At 42.0% G+C, this 18,233-nt stretch overlaps 3 protein-coding genes across 14 annotated transcripts in view; 2 read left to right on the top strand and 1 right to left on the bottom strand.

Annotated features, from left to right (window-relative positions):
- The first annotated feature begins 1,106 nt into the window (after nucleotides 1-1,106).
- On the top strand, nucleotides 1,107-13,990 carry RMND5B (required for meiotic nuclear division 5 homolog B). 2 transcript variants are annotated; one of them, XM_060240136.1, is made up of 10 exons: nucleotides 1,107-1,315; nucleotides 1,739-1,904; nucleotides 3,338-3,483; nucleotides 9,307-9,441; nucleotides 9,788-9,888; nucleotides 10,485-10,651; nucleotides 11,022-11,187; nucleotides 11,255-11,357; nucleotides 11,472-11,626; nucleotides 12,183-13,990. In XM_060240136.1, the coding sequence occupies exons 2-10, from the start codon at nucleotides 1,766-1,768 to the stop codon at nucleotides 12,244-12,246; spliced, it is 1,176 nt and encodes a 391-aa protein (XP_060096119.1). In that variant the 5' UTR covers nucleotides 1,107-1,315; nucleotides 1,739-1,765; the 3' UTR covers nucleotides 12,247-13,990. The 2 variants fall into 2 exon arrangements, with proteins under 2 accessions (XP_060096119.1, XP_060096120.1); XM_060240137.1 differs by lacking the exon at nucleotides 1,739-1,904 and having other exon boundaries at nucleotides 1,109-1,315.
- A 343-nt stretch (nucleotides 13,991-14,333) lies between these two features.
- Nucleotides 14,334-18,073, bottom strand: NHP2 (NHP2 ribonucleoprotein). The gene is made up of 4 exons (XM_060240139.1): nucleotides 17,709-18,073; nucleotides 17,504-17,573; nucleotides 16,498-16,603; nucleotides 14,334-14,779 (listed from the first exon to the last, which is right to left on the bottom strand). Exons 1-4 carry the CDS (start codon nucleotides 17,857-17,859, stop codon nucleotides 14,654-14,656), a joined length of 453 nt encoding a protein of 150 aa, XP_060096122.1. The 5' UTR covers nucleotides 17,860-18,073; the 3' UTR covers nucleotides 14,334-14,653.
- The window catches only part of BRD8 (bromodomain containing 8), a 25,627-nt gene continuing 25,421 nt past the window's right edge, over nucleotides 18,028-18,233 (top strand). For 9 of the 11 annotated variants that reach the window (XR_009555457.1, XM_060240133.1, XM_060240132.1 and 6 more), the window contains exon 1: nucleotides 18,052-18,125. Coding sequence is in view for 10 of the 11 variants with exons in the window: in XM_060240133.1 (XP_060096116.1) it covers nucleotides 18,107-18,125 (19 nt within the window). In the remaining variant the exon portion in view is untranslated. Of the gene's footprint in view, nucleotides 18,126-18,233 lie in introns of all 11 variants that reach the window. The other 2 variants (XM_060240128.1, XM_060240124.1) reach the window with 1 other exon arrangement.

Genomic DNA, 18,233 nt, shown 5'->3' with positions numbered 1-18,233 from the left:
TGCTGGGGTTGCCATAAATCTGTGACTTCACATATACAAGCTTGTTCTAAAATCTTAGATCATGCCAAATTTAGGATTCTGGGCTTTTCCCTGTAGTCTGGGAACAAAGCTGGATTCTTATTATTTCTGTTAGAGACCTGCTTTTTAGCTATACAATTCCAAAAGTGGTATAAAACAAAGTTAAAACAAAAACAATGACATGGTAGTATGCGACATAATTCAGCAGGAAATGCTTAAAAGGTTGGCAGAAATTTTAAAAAAGTTTTCACTGCACTCTCTTAAAAAACTTAAGGACACTTTTAAAAACCTGCCTGGTTGGATACAAGGTAATTAATATTTGCTAAAGCAACAGAGACTCTCAGAGCTAAGCTAATAGGGAATCTGCTCTTCCTTGTGCTGGAGGTCAGTAGACATAATAATGGTTTTTTTTAAGTGTATTTTAATTTCTACATGTAAACTTGTTCCCAGAGGTAACTGCACTGAACTTTGATGGAATAACCAAACTTATGCAGGTTTCATTGACTGACCCATCAAAGCAGCATTTCTACTGTCTGACAACTTTAGCTTCCTCAGCAGGAAAACAGACAACACAGGCCCATTTAGAGCTCAGTGCTTATACCTGCAGGACATTTCCTCAAATGACTTGGATCTAGGTTGCTGACAGCATCTACGTTTTGGCTCAAAACTAAGCATCAAGGAATGGCAACATCCCCCATCTCAGATTTGGTTAGAAATCCACAGAGCCCTAATCTATTAAATATAGTTTGCCTTTTGAAGGGATATCACATTCTCGATCAGCTGAAGTTTCTGGACTATCTTCAAAGACAGCCTCTTCTAGAATGCATGGCTAGAGAAGTTAAATGGAAAAAGTCCCCTAGGGATCAAATCTGAACAATATTAAAGGATTCTTGGGTCCCATGATTCCTAAAGTTGAAAAATTAACAAAAGTACTTCAGAAGAGCTAAGCAAAGAGTGTCAGGGCACCACCAGTGGAAGCACTGAGACTTGATTCATCTCACTGCCGAACCTCCACTGCGGCTCCACACAGGGTTCTCGAATCGGAAGTAGCTCTGATTCGCTACAAAATGGTTCATCCCAGCTCGGCACGTCACCCCCTAATTTACCACAGCTACATGGTTTGTCCCACCCAGCTGCTACCAGTTTATGGTTCATTCCAGGCACACCCTATCTAAATGAGGATGGTTTGCCCCGTCTTTTGAGAACTTTATACCTATATAGGACTGCATCAGGAGAAAGAGGACGCCAGCATATAACATCAGTCTGTTATCCGGGATTGTCATTTCACAACTCTCAGGTTAGTTTCCCCCAATGCCCCCTTCTCCACCCCGTTTTCCTCGGAATAGCTCAGTCCAGTCCATACACCTACCAATAAAGGAATATGCCATTGCAGCGGGAGGGGATGTTTTCGCGGAAGGGCAGTGTCTTTCCAGCCCAGGCTTTTGTTTGTGGTAAGCAGACGACTCCGGGGTTCTGCCCCTCTCAACTTGGGCACTTCCAGACTCCGAGAAGCCTGTTCACACAGCCAGTCCTGACACGCATCCCCTTTCTGTCACACGCCCTGCCTCAGCTATTCTTCTAGTGACAGTTTCTTCCCTAACCCGCCCGGTTGAAACTGCCAGTGTCAAAGCGGTGAGGACAACGGGCTGGGCGCCCCTACTCCTTGCCAGGACTCCTCGCAGGGTCGGCGATCGATTGAACGCTCTTCTTCCGCCTCCAGGTCGTGCAGAGCAGGCAGGCCTGGCCAATGGAGCGGTGCGCCTGCGTGGAGAGGGAGCTGGACAAAGTGCTGCAGAAGTTCCTTTGCTACGGCCAGCATTGCGAGCGAGGCCTGGAGGAGCTGCTGGTTTACGTCAGCCAATTGAGGGCGGAGCTGAGCACTGCAGGTACGTGTGGGCCGTCTCTCCCCGCCCGTCCGGAGGCAACGACGAGGCGGGAGAGATTGAAAAGAACAAGCGTGCCAGCTGCCTGAGGAGAAAAAAGTGTCCTGTGCTTTTAATCGAGGCATAGCGGAATGTTAATTACTAGATGCTGTTATTGATCTCCATGACAAAAAAAGTTTCAACTGTCCATTTCCACAATTAAGCCCCTAATAAACGGACAGGACATTTTTCTCCAGGTGTGTTGGCAACCCTTTCAGATGCTTAAGAGTGTACAGTCTTAAGGGCCAATCTCTATGCGCAACTCTCATTGAAATGTGTCCTTTTTGCAAGTCAATATAATGCAGGTGGAAGACAGCAAAAATCTTATGAAGTGAGAGAGAGAGCAGCCTCCCTAGAATGCTTTTTTCAAAGCCAACAAAGAAAAAAAAATCAATCCGTGATCTCACTTTCTTTTAAAAGGTTGCTGAAAGTGTTGCCCCATATTAAAAGAAATCCCAGTGCTCTTGAATCATTGGGAGTGATGGCCTTGGAAATCTGGCCTGATTTGGAAATGCTTAGCACTTGGCTGCTGCACAAGCCTCAAATAGTTTGGCCTTGAAGATATTGTTTATTTAGAAAACATATAATATGCTGCTGCTCCACAGGCCTGGTTGAGGTGGCTCAAAAACAGCACCTCATATTTATGCATATTTTCTATTCAAAATATGAATAATCCATAAAACAGCATGAAACAGCATTCGGAGGCCTAAAATGATAGTCACAAAACAGTTCTCGGCTTAGAAACAGACCATAAGCACAGCTGAAAAGATGCAAACCCTCATTTAAAAGGCCTCTGTTTTGAATTCTCTGTTTTGAATTCTCGCTTAAAGGACAGAAAAGCAGATGCCAGGCAATCCTCAAAGTGGAAGGCATTCCAAAGGTGAAGAGCCAACAATGAAAAAGCCCTGCCTATGTTCTTCACTATCCTCACCTCTACAGGTGGGGACACAGACAGCAAGGCTTGGGAAGAGTTGTCTTAAATAGTAGGCTGATTTGGAGTGTTGCAGGAGTCTGAAGCAGTTTTCTTCCCATCTTTGATCTTTCTCCTACTAGCAGATTAGAGAAAGACAGGAAATATGTCTCCTGCCTGTTTGGGATATTCTTCTACATGTGTTGTATTCTGACTGATATTTATTATTAATTTGTGAGTAGTAAGATTTTTAGAATTAGTTCCACTCTTGCTTTATAGAGACTGTGGGGGGAAATGTTTCCTAATTCCCTAAAACATTGGATCTAGTCCTGTTGAATCTAAGTTACTCGTAACATCTGGGAAAAGATTTTGGTTACTGATGTACCAAGCTGTTTTCAGATGGAAGTAGTGGGCAAGGAAGCTTTTTATTGCAAGGACCTGTAAACTGTATCAGCACTTAAAGTATCAATGCTTTCGCCTACTGCAGCCTTACAACGGACACCACTATCTGCCACGCTGTCCCTGGTAATGTCCCAGTGTTGTAAGAAGATCAAGGACACTGTGCAGAATCTAGCTTCAGATCACAAAGACATTCATAGCAGCATTTCTCGGGTGGGCAAGGCAATTGACCGAGTGAGTATCTCAATCAGTTAAGATTTGGGTTTCAAGAAGATGAGAACCAAGGCATTTCAAATTGGTTATTGTACAGTTAGGTTTTTAGAAGGAAATGTAACCTTATTTTTAGTCATGCAACATGGTGCTCATTTGCAAAGAACTGGCCACCAAGAATGGGTGCAGTGCTTATCTTCTCATCTCATTATTTTTTGTTTTGGTAACACCCACACTTCAGAGTAGCCTACTGTTGTGCAGGCAGAAAGATGCTCTGCTAGGTTTCAAAACTAGTGGCTTTCCTCATATGCAGGGCCTTTTTTGTAGAAAAAGCCCAGCAGGAACTCATTTTCATATTAGGCCACACACCCTGACATCACCATTGTTTAGCATATGGCTTTTTTTCAGAAAAAGCCCAGCAGAAACTCATTTGCATATTAGGCCACACCCCCTGATGCCAAGCCAGCCAAAACTGCGTTCCTGTGCGTTCCTGCTAAAAAAAAAAAAAAAAAGCCCTGCTCATATGTATTACACAGAAATCTAGAATTCTGCATGAGGGAATATCAGATTTTGTTCCAAGAAATCAGATTATCTTTTTTTAAAAAATGAAACAAATAGTTTATTGAAGAATTTGATCCTGCTTCCAAGTAACTCAGACAATAAATAACATATATACCTCGATACATCAAATGCTTCTGTTTCCACCTCCCTTTTTATTTCCCTCCCCCTCAAAACAACCAGCAATAATTCCTTACTTTATATCTGTAACCATAAGCACACCTTTTGGAGTTTAACCAATATTATTATTATTATTAAATTTTATTTCTATCCCGCCCTCCCCGCCTAGGCAGGCTCAGGGTGGCTAACAACATTCAATAAAACATTATACAGAATACAATAATTAAAAATGACATTAAAATTATACATAGTTAAATACATATTTTAAGACTAATCCAGTTTATATAATTTATAATTTAACAGCAGCAGAGATGTTCCGGGCGCTATTTATCCATTTACATATTTATATAATGGCAAGGATCACTAAAGAGTTACTTTGTTGGATCATCCGTTGGACCATCCTTTGTCAGCAGTCTAGGAAGGCCTGCCTAAAGAGGATGGTCTTGCAGGCCCTGCGGATTGGTCTAGGCTCCGCAGGGCCCGCACCTCCTCCGGGAGCTGATTCCACAGGCACGGGGCTGCCACGGAGAAGGCCCGTGCCCAAGTGCTCTGTAATTTCGCCTCCCTTGGCCCAGGGACAGTCAGCTTGTTCTTCCCTGCTGACCTCAGTGCTCTTTGGGGCTCGTATGGGGAGAGACGGTCCTTCAGATAGGCCCCCCCTGCTTTTACCCATTTTATATACTCAAACCATCTCTTCTTAACTTCCTCAATCTTATCCTCACCTAGCTTTTCTTGTTTTAATATCATTAATATGTCTGACTGTACCCATTCATATAAATAACCATTCCATCTGCCTATAGTCCATTTTGTATTATCTTTCCAGCCAAATGCTATAACCGCATGGACAGATAAAATCATAGCTTTAAGTACATCCTGATAGGATTTATCTGTTTTATATTTCCCCAATATTACCATAAATAACACTTTCCCTGATAACTCCACTTTAACCTTATATACTTCCTCCACCTTTTCCAAAATCTTTTGCCAAAATTTAATCACCTTAGAACACTCCCATCAAAGATGTGCATAATATCCCTTTTCCTTTTTTACAGTGCCAACAATCGGATGTCATTCCCTTGATCATATAAGATAGTTGAGCAGGCATCCTATACCGTTTCAAAATTAATTTCATCTCCATTTCTTATATCATCTCCATCTCCAACTATCTTATATGATCAAGGGAATGACATCCGATTGTTGGCACTGTGAAAAAGGAAAAGAGATATTATGCACATCTTTGGTGGGAGTGTTCTAAGGTGATTAAATTTTGGCAAAAGACCCTTGAGCATTATACATATCATTCACTTTCCATAGGTCGTTTCCCTTTAGCTCCTTCCAAAAAGTTGCCTCAAAATTTTTAAATTCCTCATTTAGTGATTCAAGTGGGACCCACTTTGAAAGTGGAGGCATCCACTTAACCTGCTTCCCCACCCCCATATTTTTAATGCTGTTTGTCTTGGGTCTATTGTATTCCCAATCTCCTCCTTTAATCCTTGTGTAAATATTCCAAATCTGCCTGCTCCTCTATTTATATAATAATAATAATTTTTAATTTATATCCCGCCCTCCCTGCGGAAGCAGGCTCAGGGCAGCTTACATGGCATAAAATACAGACATTACAATAATAAAAATACACTAGTTACATAGCAATTGTATTATGCAATTAAAATATACTATTACATTAAAGCCATCTAATTAAAAAATAAAATTTAAAACCAACAAATTAATTCGGTGCTACAATCTCAATGTTACTCATCTTGACACAATTTTACGTGATGACGGTCCAATAAATTCCACATTAAGAAAAAGCCAGCTGAAAGAGGGTAGTCTTGCAGGCCCTGCGGAACTGGTTAAGGCTCCGCAAGGCTCGCACCTCTTCTGGTAATTGGTTTCACCAGTTGGGAGCTGTGATCAAAAAGGCCCTTTCTCTCGTAACTTTCAGTTTGGCCTCCTTCGGCCCAGGGATTGTCAAAAGATTTTGCGAGCCGGATCTCAGTACCCTCTGGGGAACATATGGGGAGAGACAGTCCCTAAGGTAGGCAGGTCCTCGGCTATATAGGGCTTTAAAGGTAATAACCAGTAATGAATCCTGTACACAATTGGCAGCCAGTGCAGTTCCTGTAGCCTCGACTGTATGTGCTCCCACTTAGGGAGTCCCAGTAACACTATCTGCAGTTTCCAGGTTCGGCACAGGGGCAGCCCCATGCACAGGGCATTACAGTAGTCTAACCTCGAGGTGACCGTTGCATGGATCACTGTTGCCAGATCATCATGCTCCAGGAAGGGAGCCAACTGCCTCGCCCACCTAAGATGAAAAAAGGCAGATTTAGCAGTGGCTGCTATCTGGGCCTCCATTGACAAGGAAGGCTCCGGTAGCACCCCCAAGCTCTTGACCTTGCGTGCTGTTTCCAATGGCGCACCATCAAAAACTGGTAGGGGGAATCTCCCTTCCCAGGCCGCCACGGCTCAGGCAAAGGACCTCTGTCTTTGCTGGATTCAACTTCAATCTACTCAGCCTGAGCCAACCTGCCGTGGCTTGCAGCGCTAGGTCCAGATTTTCTGGGACATCACCAGGCTGGCCATCCATTAGCAGATAGCGCTGGGTGTCATCAGCATACTGGTGACAACCCAGCCCATTCCTCTGGGCAAGGGGGCACATGTAGATGTTGAACAACATCAGGGAGAGGACCGCCCCCTGAGGTACCCCCCAATTAAGTGGACGCCTCTGGGACAGTTCTCCCCCAATCACCACCCTATATAATCTTCCCATTGGACCCATTTATCCTTACTTTTACCATCCAATTCCAACAACATATTTATTTGAAAGGCTTCATAATATCCTTCTAACTGTGGCATACCCCAACTTAAATCTTCCTTTGACAAATATATCACTTTCCTTGGTGTTCTAGCTTGTTTCTTCCCAAAAAGCCAAATTTTTAATGCCTTATCCCACATTGCTAACTTTTTCTTAGATACCCATTCTGAAAGTACCTGAAACAAATACATCATCTTAAGTATTATAAACATTTTAAGTGCCCTAATCTTCCCTAGTATACTCAAATACTAATTATTCCATTGATTTAATTTTTTTTGTATCTTCTTCCATATTATTTTATAATTTATTCCCAGAAATCAGATTATCTAAACTGGAGTTTGTAATTCTGTGTGCTTTGGATTACTTGAACAAGTTTTGCATCTCCACTACCCTTCACTTAAACTGTGTTTCAATACCAGGGATTTTGGGAGACTGTGAAATATGAGTTAAGAACAATGCGGATTTACTAGACCAGGGGTTCTTGCCATTTTTGACCCTGTGGGCACCTTTGAAATACTGACATACTGCGGTGAGCGCAACCACAAAATGGTTTCTGCAAGAGGCAGAGCCAACCACAAAATATCAGGGGAGTAGGGCCATGCATATCTCTCAGGCAGGTCTGTTTAACAGGATTCCCTTTAAAATGAGCATAGGGGTTTTCGACTGTTTTCTTGCTTACACACAACTTACCTTCAGTCACACAGTGAAGATCCTAGTGCTGTGGTGACAACTGTTTCTAAAGCAACTTTATAAAAAGTCTGCACAGACGATCAAATGTCCATTGGCCAATTAGAAGCCCAAGTGGGCAAAACCCATATCTGTCCCTGCCCAGTTTTTAAAAAACATTTGATGGGCACCGGGAAAGTTGTTGGTGCCCTGGTACTGGGACCTGTGTACTGGGACCTTTGCTGAGAAAAAGGTCTGTCTGTGTACATTTTAAATACTTGTATTCACTTTGTTTATAGTCTACTTTTGCTGAGAGTTGAGATGGATGATGAGATTTATAAATAATACAATGAAACATAAAATAAACCATGTAATAAAAGTGCCATTTTTTTCTTAGACAGTAAATGATAACCACATTCTGTTTATAAATCTATTTTTTTTACTTTTTTCACAGGAAGTTTGACTAGACTCTTGTATTTTTAAATGAAAGCTCAGATGCATAGGCAGCTCATGCAGTCACTGTGGTAGTCTCTTAGCCTGCCCTATTTTTACTTTAAGCCAGGGGTAGCCAAACTGTGACTCAGAAGCCACATGTGGCTCTTTTACACACATTGTGTGGCTCTTGAAGCCCCCTGCCACCCCATTGGCTGGTTTGGAGAATGCATTTAAAGTTAAAGTTGCTTTCTTTCCAACTCTCTCTTCACCCATCTATTTGTGATTTTCAAACATCTGACATTCATATCTTTCAAACATCTGACATTTATTCTATGTGGCTCTTACATTAAGCAAGTTTGGCCACCCGTGCTCTAAGCTGTGATTTTGGCCAGTAAAAGAGCACAACTCAATGCTGGTAGGAAGTAGGTAGTTGTTTTGTGCAAGTGTCAATTTTTTTCCAGAAAAATTTGAACCGGGAAAATTTTCCAAGCCTTAAGCGGTGTGTGATGTGATTTAGCATGTATATTTTGATTTATACATAAACAAATTGAAAACTTCATGTGGAAACTTATTTTTTTGGAAAAGTACTTGACAAAATTCAAGCACATTATAGCATATACTCCCCTTACATTATTTATATTTTTGGGGGTGGGGAGTGAAACTAAAGGCAGTGAAAACTGTTCACACAGTAATTTTAGCACACCCAAAGTATAGTGCATGTTATGCTGTGGACATAGTTGTCCATTTACTTCCGCAGTATTTAACTGTCATTCATGGAGGTCACTGGGGCACCTTAGTTTCACTGTTCTCTATAGCATCACTTGCACTACTTGTTAGTTTATATCAGACTGGAGATTATAATATCCTTTCTGTCATGTGGGAGAGACACATACTTTAGCTGTGCCAGTCAAATTAAAACCAATCAGGTGAATTAATAACTTGATTTCTATTTAGGTTGTTGTACATAGTTGTGGCTTTGTTACTGCCCCTTTCCCATTTACAAAATGATAAAACAAACATATAGTACAGAATTCATAGGAATAATCACATGAAAACCATTCATTGCAACTTTGAAATTGCCAAGCTTGGTCCGTCTTGTATTGACAGTGCCATCCATTCATTGTTACATGGGGAGGGGGGAAGCACTGAAAAAAAATGTCCCGCATGTATGCTTTGGGGGTTGGAAAATTGATGGCTAGTGGGGCTTCCTGATAGCACTCTGGAATGGCTATTTCTCCCCTCCTTTGTTACAGAATTTTGATGCAGATTTGTGTGGCATTGTTCCTGCAATGGTCTGGGAATCCCAAGAGAAGCAGATCCTGGTATTGGCCATTATAGAACACCTTTATCAACAAGGGATGCTTGGAGTGGCTGAGGAGCTGTGTCAGGTACTGGGATTAAAGGAAGTACAAGTGCAAATAGCCCTTACTGCAGTATGCTGAGCTGATAATCACAGCTTTGCATTTTTTTCTCTGCTGTTGACCATTACTTGGCACTGACACAGAGTTCTTTGATCTAGACATTTTTGTTTCTTGCCTTCATATGCAAGGGAAACAGCAATCTGACCCTGCTAACTGGTTTTATTATGATGTACTGCTGACTTCTTCCATCCTGCCTGCAAAGCTGGGAACTTGAAACTCACTCTGAGAATATTTCTGTTTCCTTATTGCATTCTCTGCTGCTTTGAGAAACTGGAATGTGGTCCCATTCAACTTTTCGATTTTCTGTCTGCAGGAGTCCACCATGAATGTAGATATAGATTTCAAAAAGCCATTTCTTGAACTTAACAGCATACTAGAAGCTCTACACAAACAAGACCTGGATCCAGCCTTGAGGTAAGAGTGAAGCCTTTGTGTATAGTTTTTTTTCCATAGGATTGTTTCCCCTTCTATATTTCCTGAAAAGATGGTGGTTGAGTAGAGCATATGCTTCAGGACAAGGATCCTTGAAAAGGGCTGGATCCAATCTAACGTCTTTGGCAAAGCAAGAATTTCTCCTGAGAAGCATGACTTTCCTTCCTCTCCCTACATGAAAATCATGTTCTGTGGGTGGAATTGCTTGCACATGTGAAAAATGAGTCTGGCCCCAACCCATAGCTTGTTCCTAGGAACTAAATCTCTAGGGGGCTCGTTACTTCTCTTTGTCCTTGTACATGCATTGAGAATTTCTGCTTGCCTTTCTCCCACTGATTCTGTCCCTTCCACAAGGTCCAAAATATATTTATACTTGATAGTGAATACTGTTCTTGGTCTCTGCCCTTGTCTTTCTGCAAGCTTTGTGAGTCTAGATAATGAAGAGGACATTGCTAATATTCTCTGTCTCCCCCCCAAGGCTTCTCTGTAAATATGTGATTTGAAGTGTATCCTTTTTCTATGACAACTGCTCCATCACGTTCTGTCTCTGGTACTAAGAAGGGATGTCCTTTGCCCAGTTGGGCAATCTTCCACAGACAGCAGCTGGCAGAACTGAACAGCTCTCTGGAGTTCCGGCTACATCGGCTCCACTTCATCAGGCTTCTTGCTGGTGGCCCAGGCAAGGAGCTAGAGGCCCTGAGCTATGCACGCCATTTCCAGCCTTTTGCTCACCTACACCAGCAAGGTGAGGTTGTTTGGAAGCCTACTCTGGCACTTGCCTCTCGGAGAGGCGATCTTGGGAGGGATTCATCTTTCCTGCCAGGATTTCCTCGTGGGAAAGATTATCTCAGCTTTTCTCATCAGGAGTTGTGATGGGCAAAATTTCTCTGGACCTTACCAAGTCCAAGTCCAGTGGAGTCAAATACCAGGTTTGTCCTTTAGAGGGGAGACCTTTGGCACTGAAGAGTTATTTAGTAGAGAAAGATGTGACATTCCCTTGCGTGAAAACAAGGGAAATATAGGCTTGAAACTGATTTGATCACAGGACAGGACAAAGTATTGTGTTAATAAGAGCATGTTAATGTGAGTGGTGCTTCCTGTGTCTTGCTACCTAGAGATTCAGGTGATGATGGGCAGTCTGGTATACCTACGCCTGGGCCTAAAGAACTCTCCATATAGGCACCTGCTTGATGACAGCCACTGGACTGAGATTTGTGAGACTTTCACTCGTGATGCCTGTGCCCTATTGGGCCTCTCAGTGGAGTCTCCCCTGAGTGTCAGGTAAAGCCTGATATGAGTGGGATGGGGACCAGGACTGGGCAGTGCTGAGCTCTTTTTCTCTCTGCAGCTTTGCTGCAGGTTGTGTAGCACTACCAGTGCTGATGAACATCAAGGCTGTAATTGAGCAGAGACAGTGCACAGGTGTCTGGAGCCACAAGGATGAGCTACCTGTGAGTGCCTGACCCATTCTGGGAGTGTTGTGATGGAGGAGCTGTGGGTTGTAGGTGGGGAATTCCTTGAGGAAGAAGCTATGAAGGGGCTGATTATTCTGTTACTCTTGATAGATTGAGATTGAGTTGGGGATGAAGTGCTGGTATCATTCAGTCTTTGCGTGCCCTATCTTGCGACAGCAGACAACAGATTCCAACCCACCCATTAAGCTCATCTGTGGACATGTTATCTCTCGAGATGCTCTCAACAAACTCATCAATGGAGGGAAGTGAGTGATGCTTGTTTTTGTCAGGAGTTCTTGAGAATTTTTGGGTGATAAACCCGTCTAAAAATCAGATACCATGCTACTAAACAATCACCAAGCTGTTCTATAACCACACTGAGAGATACCATAGGCTACTCAGATCCCCTAGAAGGATGTAGAAAGTCAAATTCCTCACCTTTATTCAAGTTCTTGGGATCACCAGTATACTTCAGCAGCACTGTCTGCTGCCCTCTGCTGGGTATCACCATACCAGCTGTAGAGAGAACCCCTAGCACTGATACCTGTAGAACTATAGAGAGAACCCCTTGCATTGCCTCCTGTAGTTGCTAAGGGAGGCATCGACACCTCGAACCCCCAGGGCCAAATTAGCCTTCTTCTTACCAACCCAGAGGCAAGAAAAGTATGTAATGGAACTGTGGAAATAGGATTTGCTGGTCAATCATGGGGAGGCCACAGGAAGGGCGTCTCTCCCCAGTTTCTTCGTAGGGATACTCTTGTATAACACTGGCCAGCATAAAGAGCTTCTTTTTCTAATCTTTGCTTTGTACCTTTTCTGCAGGCTGAAATGTCCATATTGCCCTATGGAACAAAACCCAGCTGATGGGAAACGCCTCATCTTTTGATAATGACATGTCTTGGAGGTGCTGTTGGGGAAATGGACAGTGGGAATAAGCACCTTTGGGGACAGGGCTTGATAGGGAAGTCTTATGTGCCTGCAGGAGTTCATGTTGGCCTGCTGCACTAACTGCTGTAGTCCTAAAAGTTGCTGCTTGCTCAGTGAGGCAGAACAGCAGCTTCCTAGGTCAGAGGAAGAGTGGTTTCTTTATGGGTGCTGTAAACTATGACAACTCATTGTGTACACATGGCACCGTTTTTTCCACTCCTAGGCGTCTTCATGGAGGGCTTAGCTGAACAGCCAGCTGCTTCCTACCAAGATATTCTGCCCTTTTCCCATGCACCGATCTATTCGCATTGGGGTTAGTTCAACAATGAATTGATGAAGAGCTGCTTCTGTCACATACCTTAGAAATAAACCTCTGTCATCTTGTTTTGATCAGTAAGGAGAAAAGTTGTATGCTTTTTTTAAAAAACTGAGGCCTAAAACCTCTTAAGTTAAAAGACATTTTAAAAACTTTCCTAAGAAGATCAGTACTAAGTTCTAAAGTACATGGCAGAGGAGAAAAGAGCAACAACTGAGACACTAACAAAGATGATCTCTGTGAAACTTTTGAGCATGGCAATTGGCCCAAAGTGCAGCCTTTTGGCCTAGATGTGAAGGGTACATTGTTACTGAATGCCTCCTGCTATCTAACTCTTTGCATATAGATAAGAGCAAGAAAACTGTTAAGGATGGGTCTCGTACCTGCTGATAATACATATTTAGAACTCACCTTGTATATTTCAATAAATGTAGAAACCCTCTTGTGATGGTCTCCTGTTTATACTAATTATAAAGGATGGGAGACCAACACAAAGGGGTTTCTACCTTTACTGAAAGGTATGAGTTGGCTTCTAACTATGTATTATCAGCAGGTATGAAACCCTTCCTTAGTTTTCCTGCTCTTACGTAAGTGCAAGGAATTTCATAACAGAAGGAAGAACTACAGGATGTGAAATCTGGTGTAGCAGTCACTAGAATACTTAATTTAATGGATATATGAAAGATAAAAAGCAATCCTTTCCTTCTCATAATGAATTATGTCAGCAATTCAATTCCAAGTAATTCTGTAGCTTAACAGAAAAAAACATTTGAAGCAACGATAAAAAGGCTCAGTAGTGTGTTAATTTGTATATAGACAAAAGTGGAAGAGGCCTTTTAACCTCATCTAGAGGTAGAATGCTGATAGCACATTGTTTTGTGAAACTCTCTTTAAGAACTGGGCAAAATGCTGGAACCACTGACAGAAGCATTGGCAGTAGTAGACACCTTCATCTGCCACTTGCCTGGGAAAATGCTTGATGTGATAGTTTTATAAAATAGGACTCCAGAGCTGGGCCTGTCTGGAGAAAACCGCTAATAGGACAGTACATACAAATACTTTAGAAAGGATCCCACAGACAAGAGCCAAGCTGTTTAACTTAAAAACAGTCATGATTATGTGAGAGCCAGTTCCTACAAACTACACAGCTATAGCTGTGGGAAAGATTACTCACGACAGGCCTTGAGAAGGATATATTTACCAAGGGTATTGTATGGTTTTTCTGACATTTGAGTTGTGGCCTGTTGATTTTACAGAGTTTTGTCCCACTGCATGTAATCTTAAGATTATTGTTTTTTCCTTCTACCTTCTGTTTGGGACACCCTAACTGCCACACCTACAGAAGGATGGCAAAGAAAACATCTAAATAAACTTCTTTTCAAATTGACTTCATGGGTGATTTTATTGTTACTATACTCAGAACTAGTAAGAAATCTCCTCTAGGGCAAACTGGCAATCATTGTAAGGAAGGAAAAGCCGTTCAACATGGAGGTATGGTAAAAGCCAGTAGATACTTTTCTGTAGTGCAGCATTTTGTTGCTTGCGTTAAATAGTCCTGTACCTTACAAAGCAAAATGCAAGTACTGGATGCAATTTTAGTCTTTCAAACTATCAAGATTAGTTCACACAGGTCATTATATTAAGCCATCTGCTGGCAGAGGGTGAGCAGTTACTGAAGACACACCTAATTAACATAGGGCATAATCTGTTCAATTAGACACTGAAAAACATTTAGAAATAGTACAAATACTTTAATTGCATTGGACTCCCAAAACGAGCACAACAGGTTTTATAATGGGATGCTAAACTTCCATTGTGCAAAATAACACACACCACTCACTATAGAAAATGTTTTCAAGCCAGTGATTAGTCTGCCTTTTAAGATTTTAAGTGGCCATCTCCAGTACTCTTCATAAAGGCAACAAAAAAACAAAGCCAGCTTCTGTATCCATAGTTTTAAAATCAATATTCAGCTACTATCTCACTTGCAGAGATGGTACAAGTAAGGGACAGTCAAGTCAGTCCTAACAGCATCTTCCTTCAGTGTTCCTCACAAGGGGAGAGGAAGAGCCTCCACCTCTTCCAAGCACTCATCATAAGTTTCTTGGTATTCTTCATGTGGCTTGATCATGATCACACAGGTTGGGCGTTTTGTACCTGCAGCTGCTCCCAAGTCCTGAGAAGGAAAAACCACAGGAAAGCAAAATTCATTTCTCAGATCCCATTAGCTCAAAGCAAACACATATCTCCACTACTGCCTAGCACACTACAGGCCTGTTCACATGTACAATATGGTCACACTGAGATGCATGTTAAGTGGATGTTTCAAAATATTAGTGTCAGGATGCAGGTCAACCTCACAGCGGTTGTAATACAGAACTCATGAGAATGAGCAAATAAAAGAAATAAGAGATTTCAGCAATAGCGTACCAATAAGAGGGTTAATGTGTACTTATTTTTTAAAGATGACAATCCAAGCTTATAATACAGTAAGGCAAGATTGCCTTCCTTGGTACAGGATTTTGAGATTCTGACTATGGCTGCCTCTTGGTGAACAGCAGCGTTACTGTGAAGATAACCTGCCTGATTTAAATACAGGCAATCTGAGAAGGACTTGCACAGCTTTGTGCTACCAGGCAGTAACACAGTTTAAACAAAGTTATCTGTAGACAAGATCTAGTACTAAAGATCCTTGGTCATCTCTTCTTTGCTGATTTGTACTTGAATCTACATCAGGGAAGAACTTAGGGTCTAGTTTTAAACAGTTTCTAATCAGCTGCTCAACCCCAATGTTATTACTTAAGAGGAGACAGTTTGTCATACTACAGTTATTCTGCTAGTCTGATATGTTGTAGGATCACTACATTTGTATTAACTCGATTCACCTTTTCCCACAACATAGACCACAGTGGCTTATATAATTGTCCTCTCTTCCATTTTTATCCCCCCAGCAACTCTACTGAGAGATTCAGTGGCCAAAAATCACACAGCAAGTTTCCATGGTAGAATGGAAATTCAAAATTTAGTCTGACACTCCTCTAGTTGTTATACCACACCGGCTCTATTTCATCTTTTTTCCTGTAATGGAGCTGAAGTTTGCTTACAGGAGTCTACTTAGAAACCCTCTCCAAGCACTAAGCAGATGTGCCTAACTTCAGCAAAGGTGCTATTATCATGTGCCTTCCAGCTATACCCTGGGACATCTGCTCCTACACATTTTGTGTATTTTTTTGTTGCTGTTTATACTGTAATGACCCATGGCCTAAATACATAATATATTCAAATATTTCCTAGTTTTCATTTGCTGTGGGTGGGTTTTCCGTGTTTGGAAGAGTGCAAAAACATTTTGCAGTGCAGTTTGCCCACAGTTTAACCCCATATCAGTGGTGCATTTTTAATCCATGGCTGTCCATATACAGCAATCTAATAAAGGAGGGGGAAAACCTGATTAAATTTATTTATTATGTTTATATCCCACCCTCCCCTGACGGGCTCAGGGCGGCTAACAACAGTTAAAAACAATAATTAACATAGACTATTAAAATAAATATAATAAAACATTTCCATACATATCAACAATCCATTAAAAGTCCAAGATGGCAGGTTTCTGATTTCCATTATATTAATTCAGTGAGATTGTTGGTGACGTAATGTCTATCAAATACAGGAGAAAGTACAAAGTCTTACATAAATGAATGCTTGAACTTGTTCAAAACTGGCAGATGGGGCTAATTGGAAATACATGTACTTCCAGACCAGGAGAGAACAAAGTGACCAAAGATTAACAGTTTCCTAGAACCTCTGCAACCTCCCACTTCCACAGTCAGTCTCCACTTAGAGCTGCAGGAAAGAAATTTAACAACTCCCTTTCTGATAGTGTAAATTCTAAAGTACCGTTTTGGAAGGGATATAGACATATGGAAGGTTCCTGTCTTCGCACATGATAGGGATGTGAGAATAAACATCAATAGGTAATGTGTCTCCTGCAAGGACTGTGATCCTTTTAAAAAGAAAAGAGAAAAGAGGCAATGAGTTTGGCAATAAGATAGTGTACCTGGACTATTGCTTTAAGTGTTTTCCCTATGCATAATTATATATCAGCATCAATATGCAAGAAGACAGATCAATGCCCTGAGGAGTTTATAGTATAGAAGGTAGCATAAATAGGGACTGCACAGGACGGAAGAGGTAACGACAACCAGGAACAGTAAAAATTCCAGTTATACATACGTAAACTTACAATGGAATCCTAAACAAAGCTACTCCCCCTAAAATCAATGGACTTAAGACTGGAGAATTGCACTCTTAGTTTCAGTAGAGTACATAACAAAAGCCAGACTCTCTGAGATGTTTTGGCACAAGCCAGGCTGGGGTTCCATTTTCCCAGCCTGAAACAGTCCTAGGGATGTTATTTGCCCCACTGCTGGGCTGGGGCTAATGCCCCCCACCCCATGTTATGGTCCAAATTTAAATCAGGCCCCAGTGTACTTGAAAATTTTGTTTCCTGCTTGGTTCTTCTGGCTTTGAGATGATCACAGTCTTCCATAGTTTGGCTTCAAATTGTTGGGCCAAAAATGTTGAGACAAAGAATGGGTCTTGAGAAGGGACAAAATAAATGAAAAGACCAAACGAATAAAGGAAAATTATTCCACCATAAACTTATGTGTCAGAAATCCCTTGATAAAATGAACAAACTACCTAATGGAATAACTATATCAAATGAACATGATGAAGTGCACTCTGGCTCAGAAAGCTTATTCTGGGACAAATTCTGTTAGTTTTGAAGGTGCTGCTGGACTCCTGTTTATTTTGCTGCAACAGACTAACACAGCTACTCGTCATATTTTGTAAACCTAAGAGACAGGTAGAAAATGTCCTCGGAATCAATACACGCCCTTACCCCTTCTCGCCTTTGTTGATGAACTTCTGGACCTCTTTCACGCCCCGTCGGATTTGTTTATGCTTCGCCGCTATAAACCAAATGGGAGAGATTTAGCGCGAAACCTCAGAGGCTTGAGAGCCCCGAAAACGAGCTCTTTCCACCCTCGCCTTATTCCCATTCCTGACAGCAGCCTTTCCACGTCCTTCCTTGGACTGCCCCGCACCTTTCTTGACGCACTTGTACAACCTGCGCGTGAGCTTACGAGAAGCCAGCGGCCGCGAAATCGCATTCACATTCTCCACCAGCTCCTGGTAAGACCGTTCCGGGGCTGCCTCCGGCTCTTCCCCAGATTCCTGATGCTTGCTTCGGCCCATGACTGCAAGAGAAGAACTACAGACCCACGCGCCTTCTCAGCCGCACTTCCGGTACCGGGTCACACCAAAGAACTCTGGGTGAAAAAATACCATAGACGAGCGGAATCAAGGGCTTTTCTTCTCAAACAACCAATAAGAAAGCGATTTTGAGAACAAAGTACCACCCACTATTCAGCCGGAAGGAGGCGGTATAGGCATAATAGCCTGTTTCCCAGCAAGCACCGTGCCTGATTGTTTCGTCTGGAAAATGGCGGCTGGGACGGGTAGTGAGTGAGGGGCTTTCTTGGGGGTGGATGGATGGGTGGGTGGGGTTTTATCAGAGTAAAAGACCGCAAAAAAAAAAAAGTTAACACTTTTGTGTTTATGATAGCCAT

This window comes from Heteronotia binoei, chromosome 5, assembly GCF_032191835.1.
Source record: "Heteronotia binoei isolate CCM8104 ecotype False Entrance Well chromosome 5, APGP_CSIRO_Hbin_v1, whole genome shotgun sequence".
In the NCBI taxonomy this organism is placed as follows: domain Eukaryota; kingdom Metazoa; phylum Chordata; class Lepidosauria; order Squamata; family Gekkonidae; genus Heteronotia; species Heteronotia binoei.
Note: the sequence above shows the minus strand (reverse complement) of the source record. Positions and strands in the feature narration are given on the sequence as shown.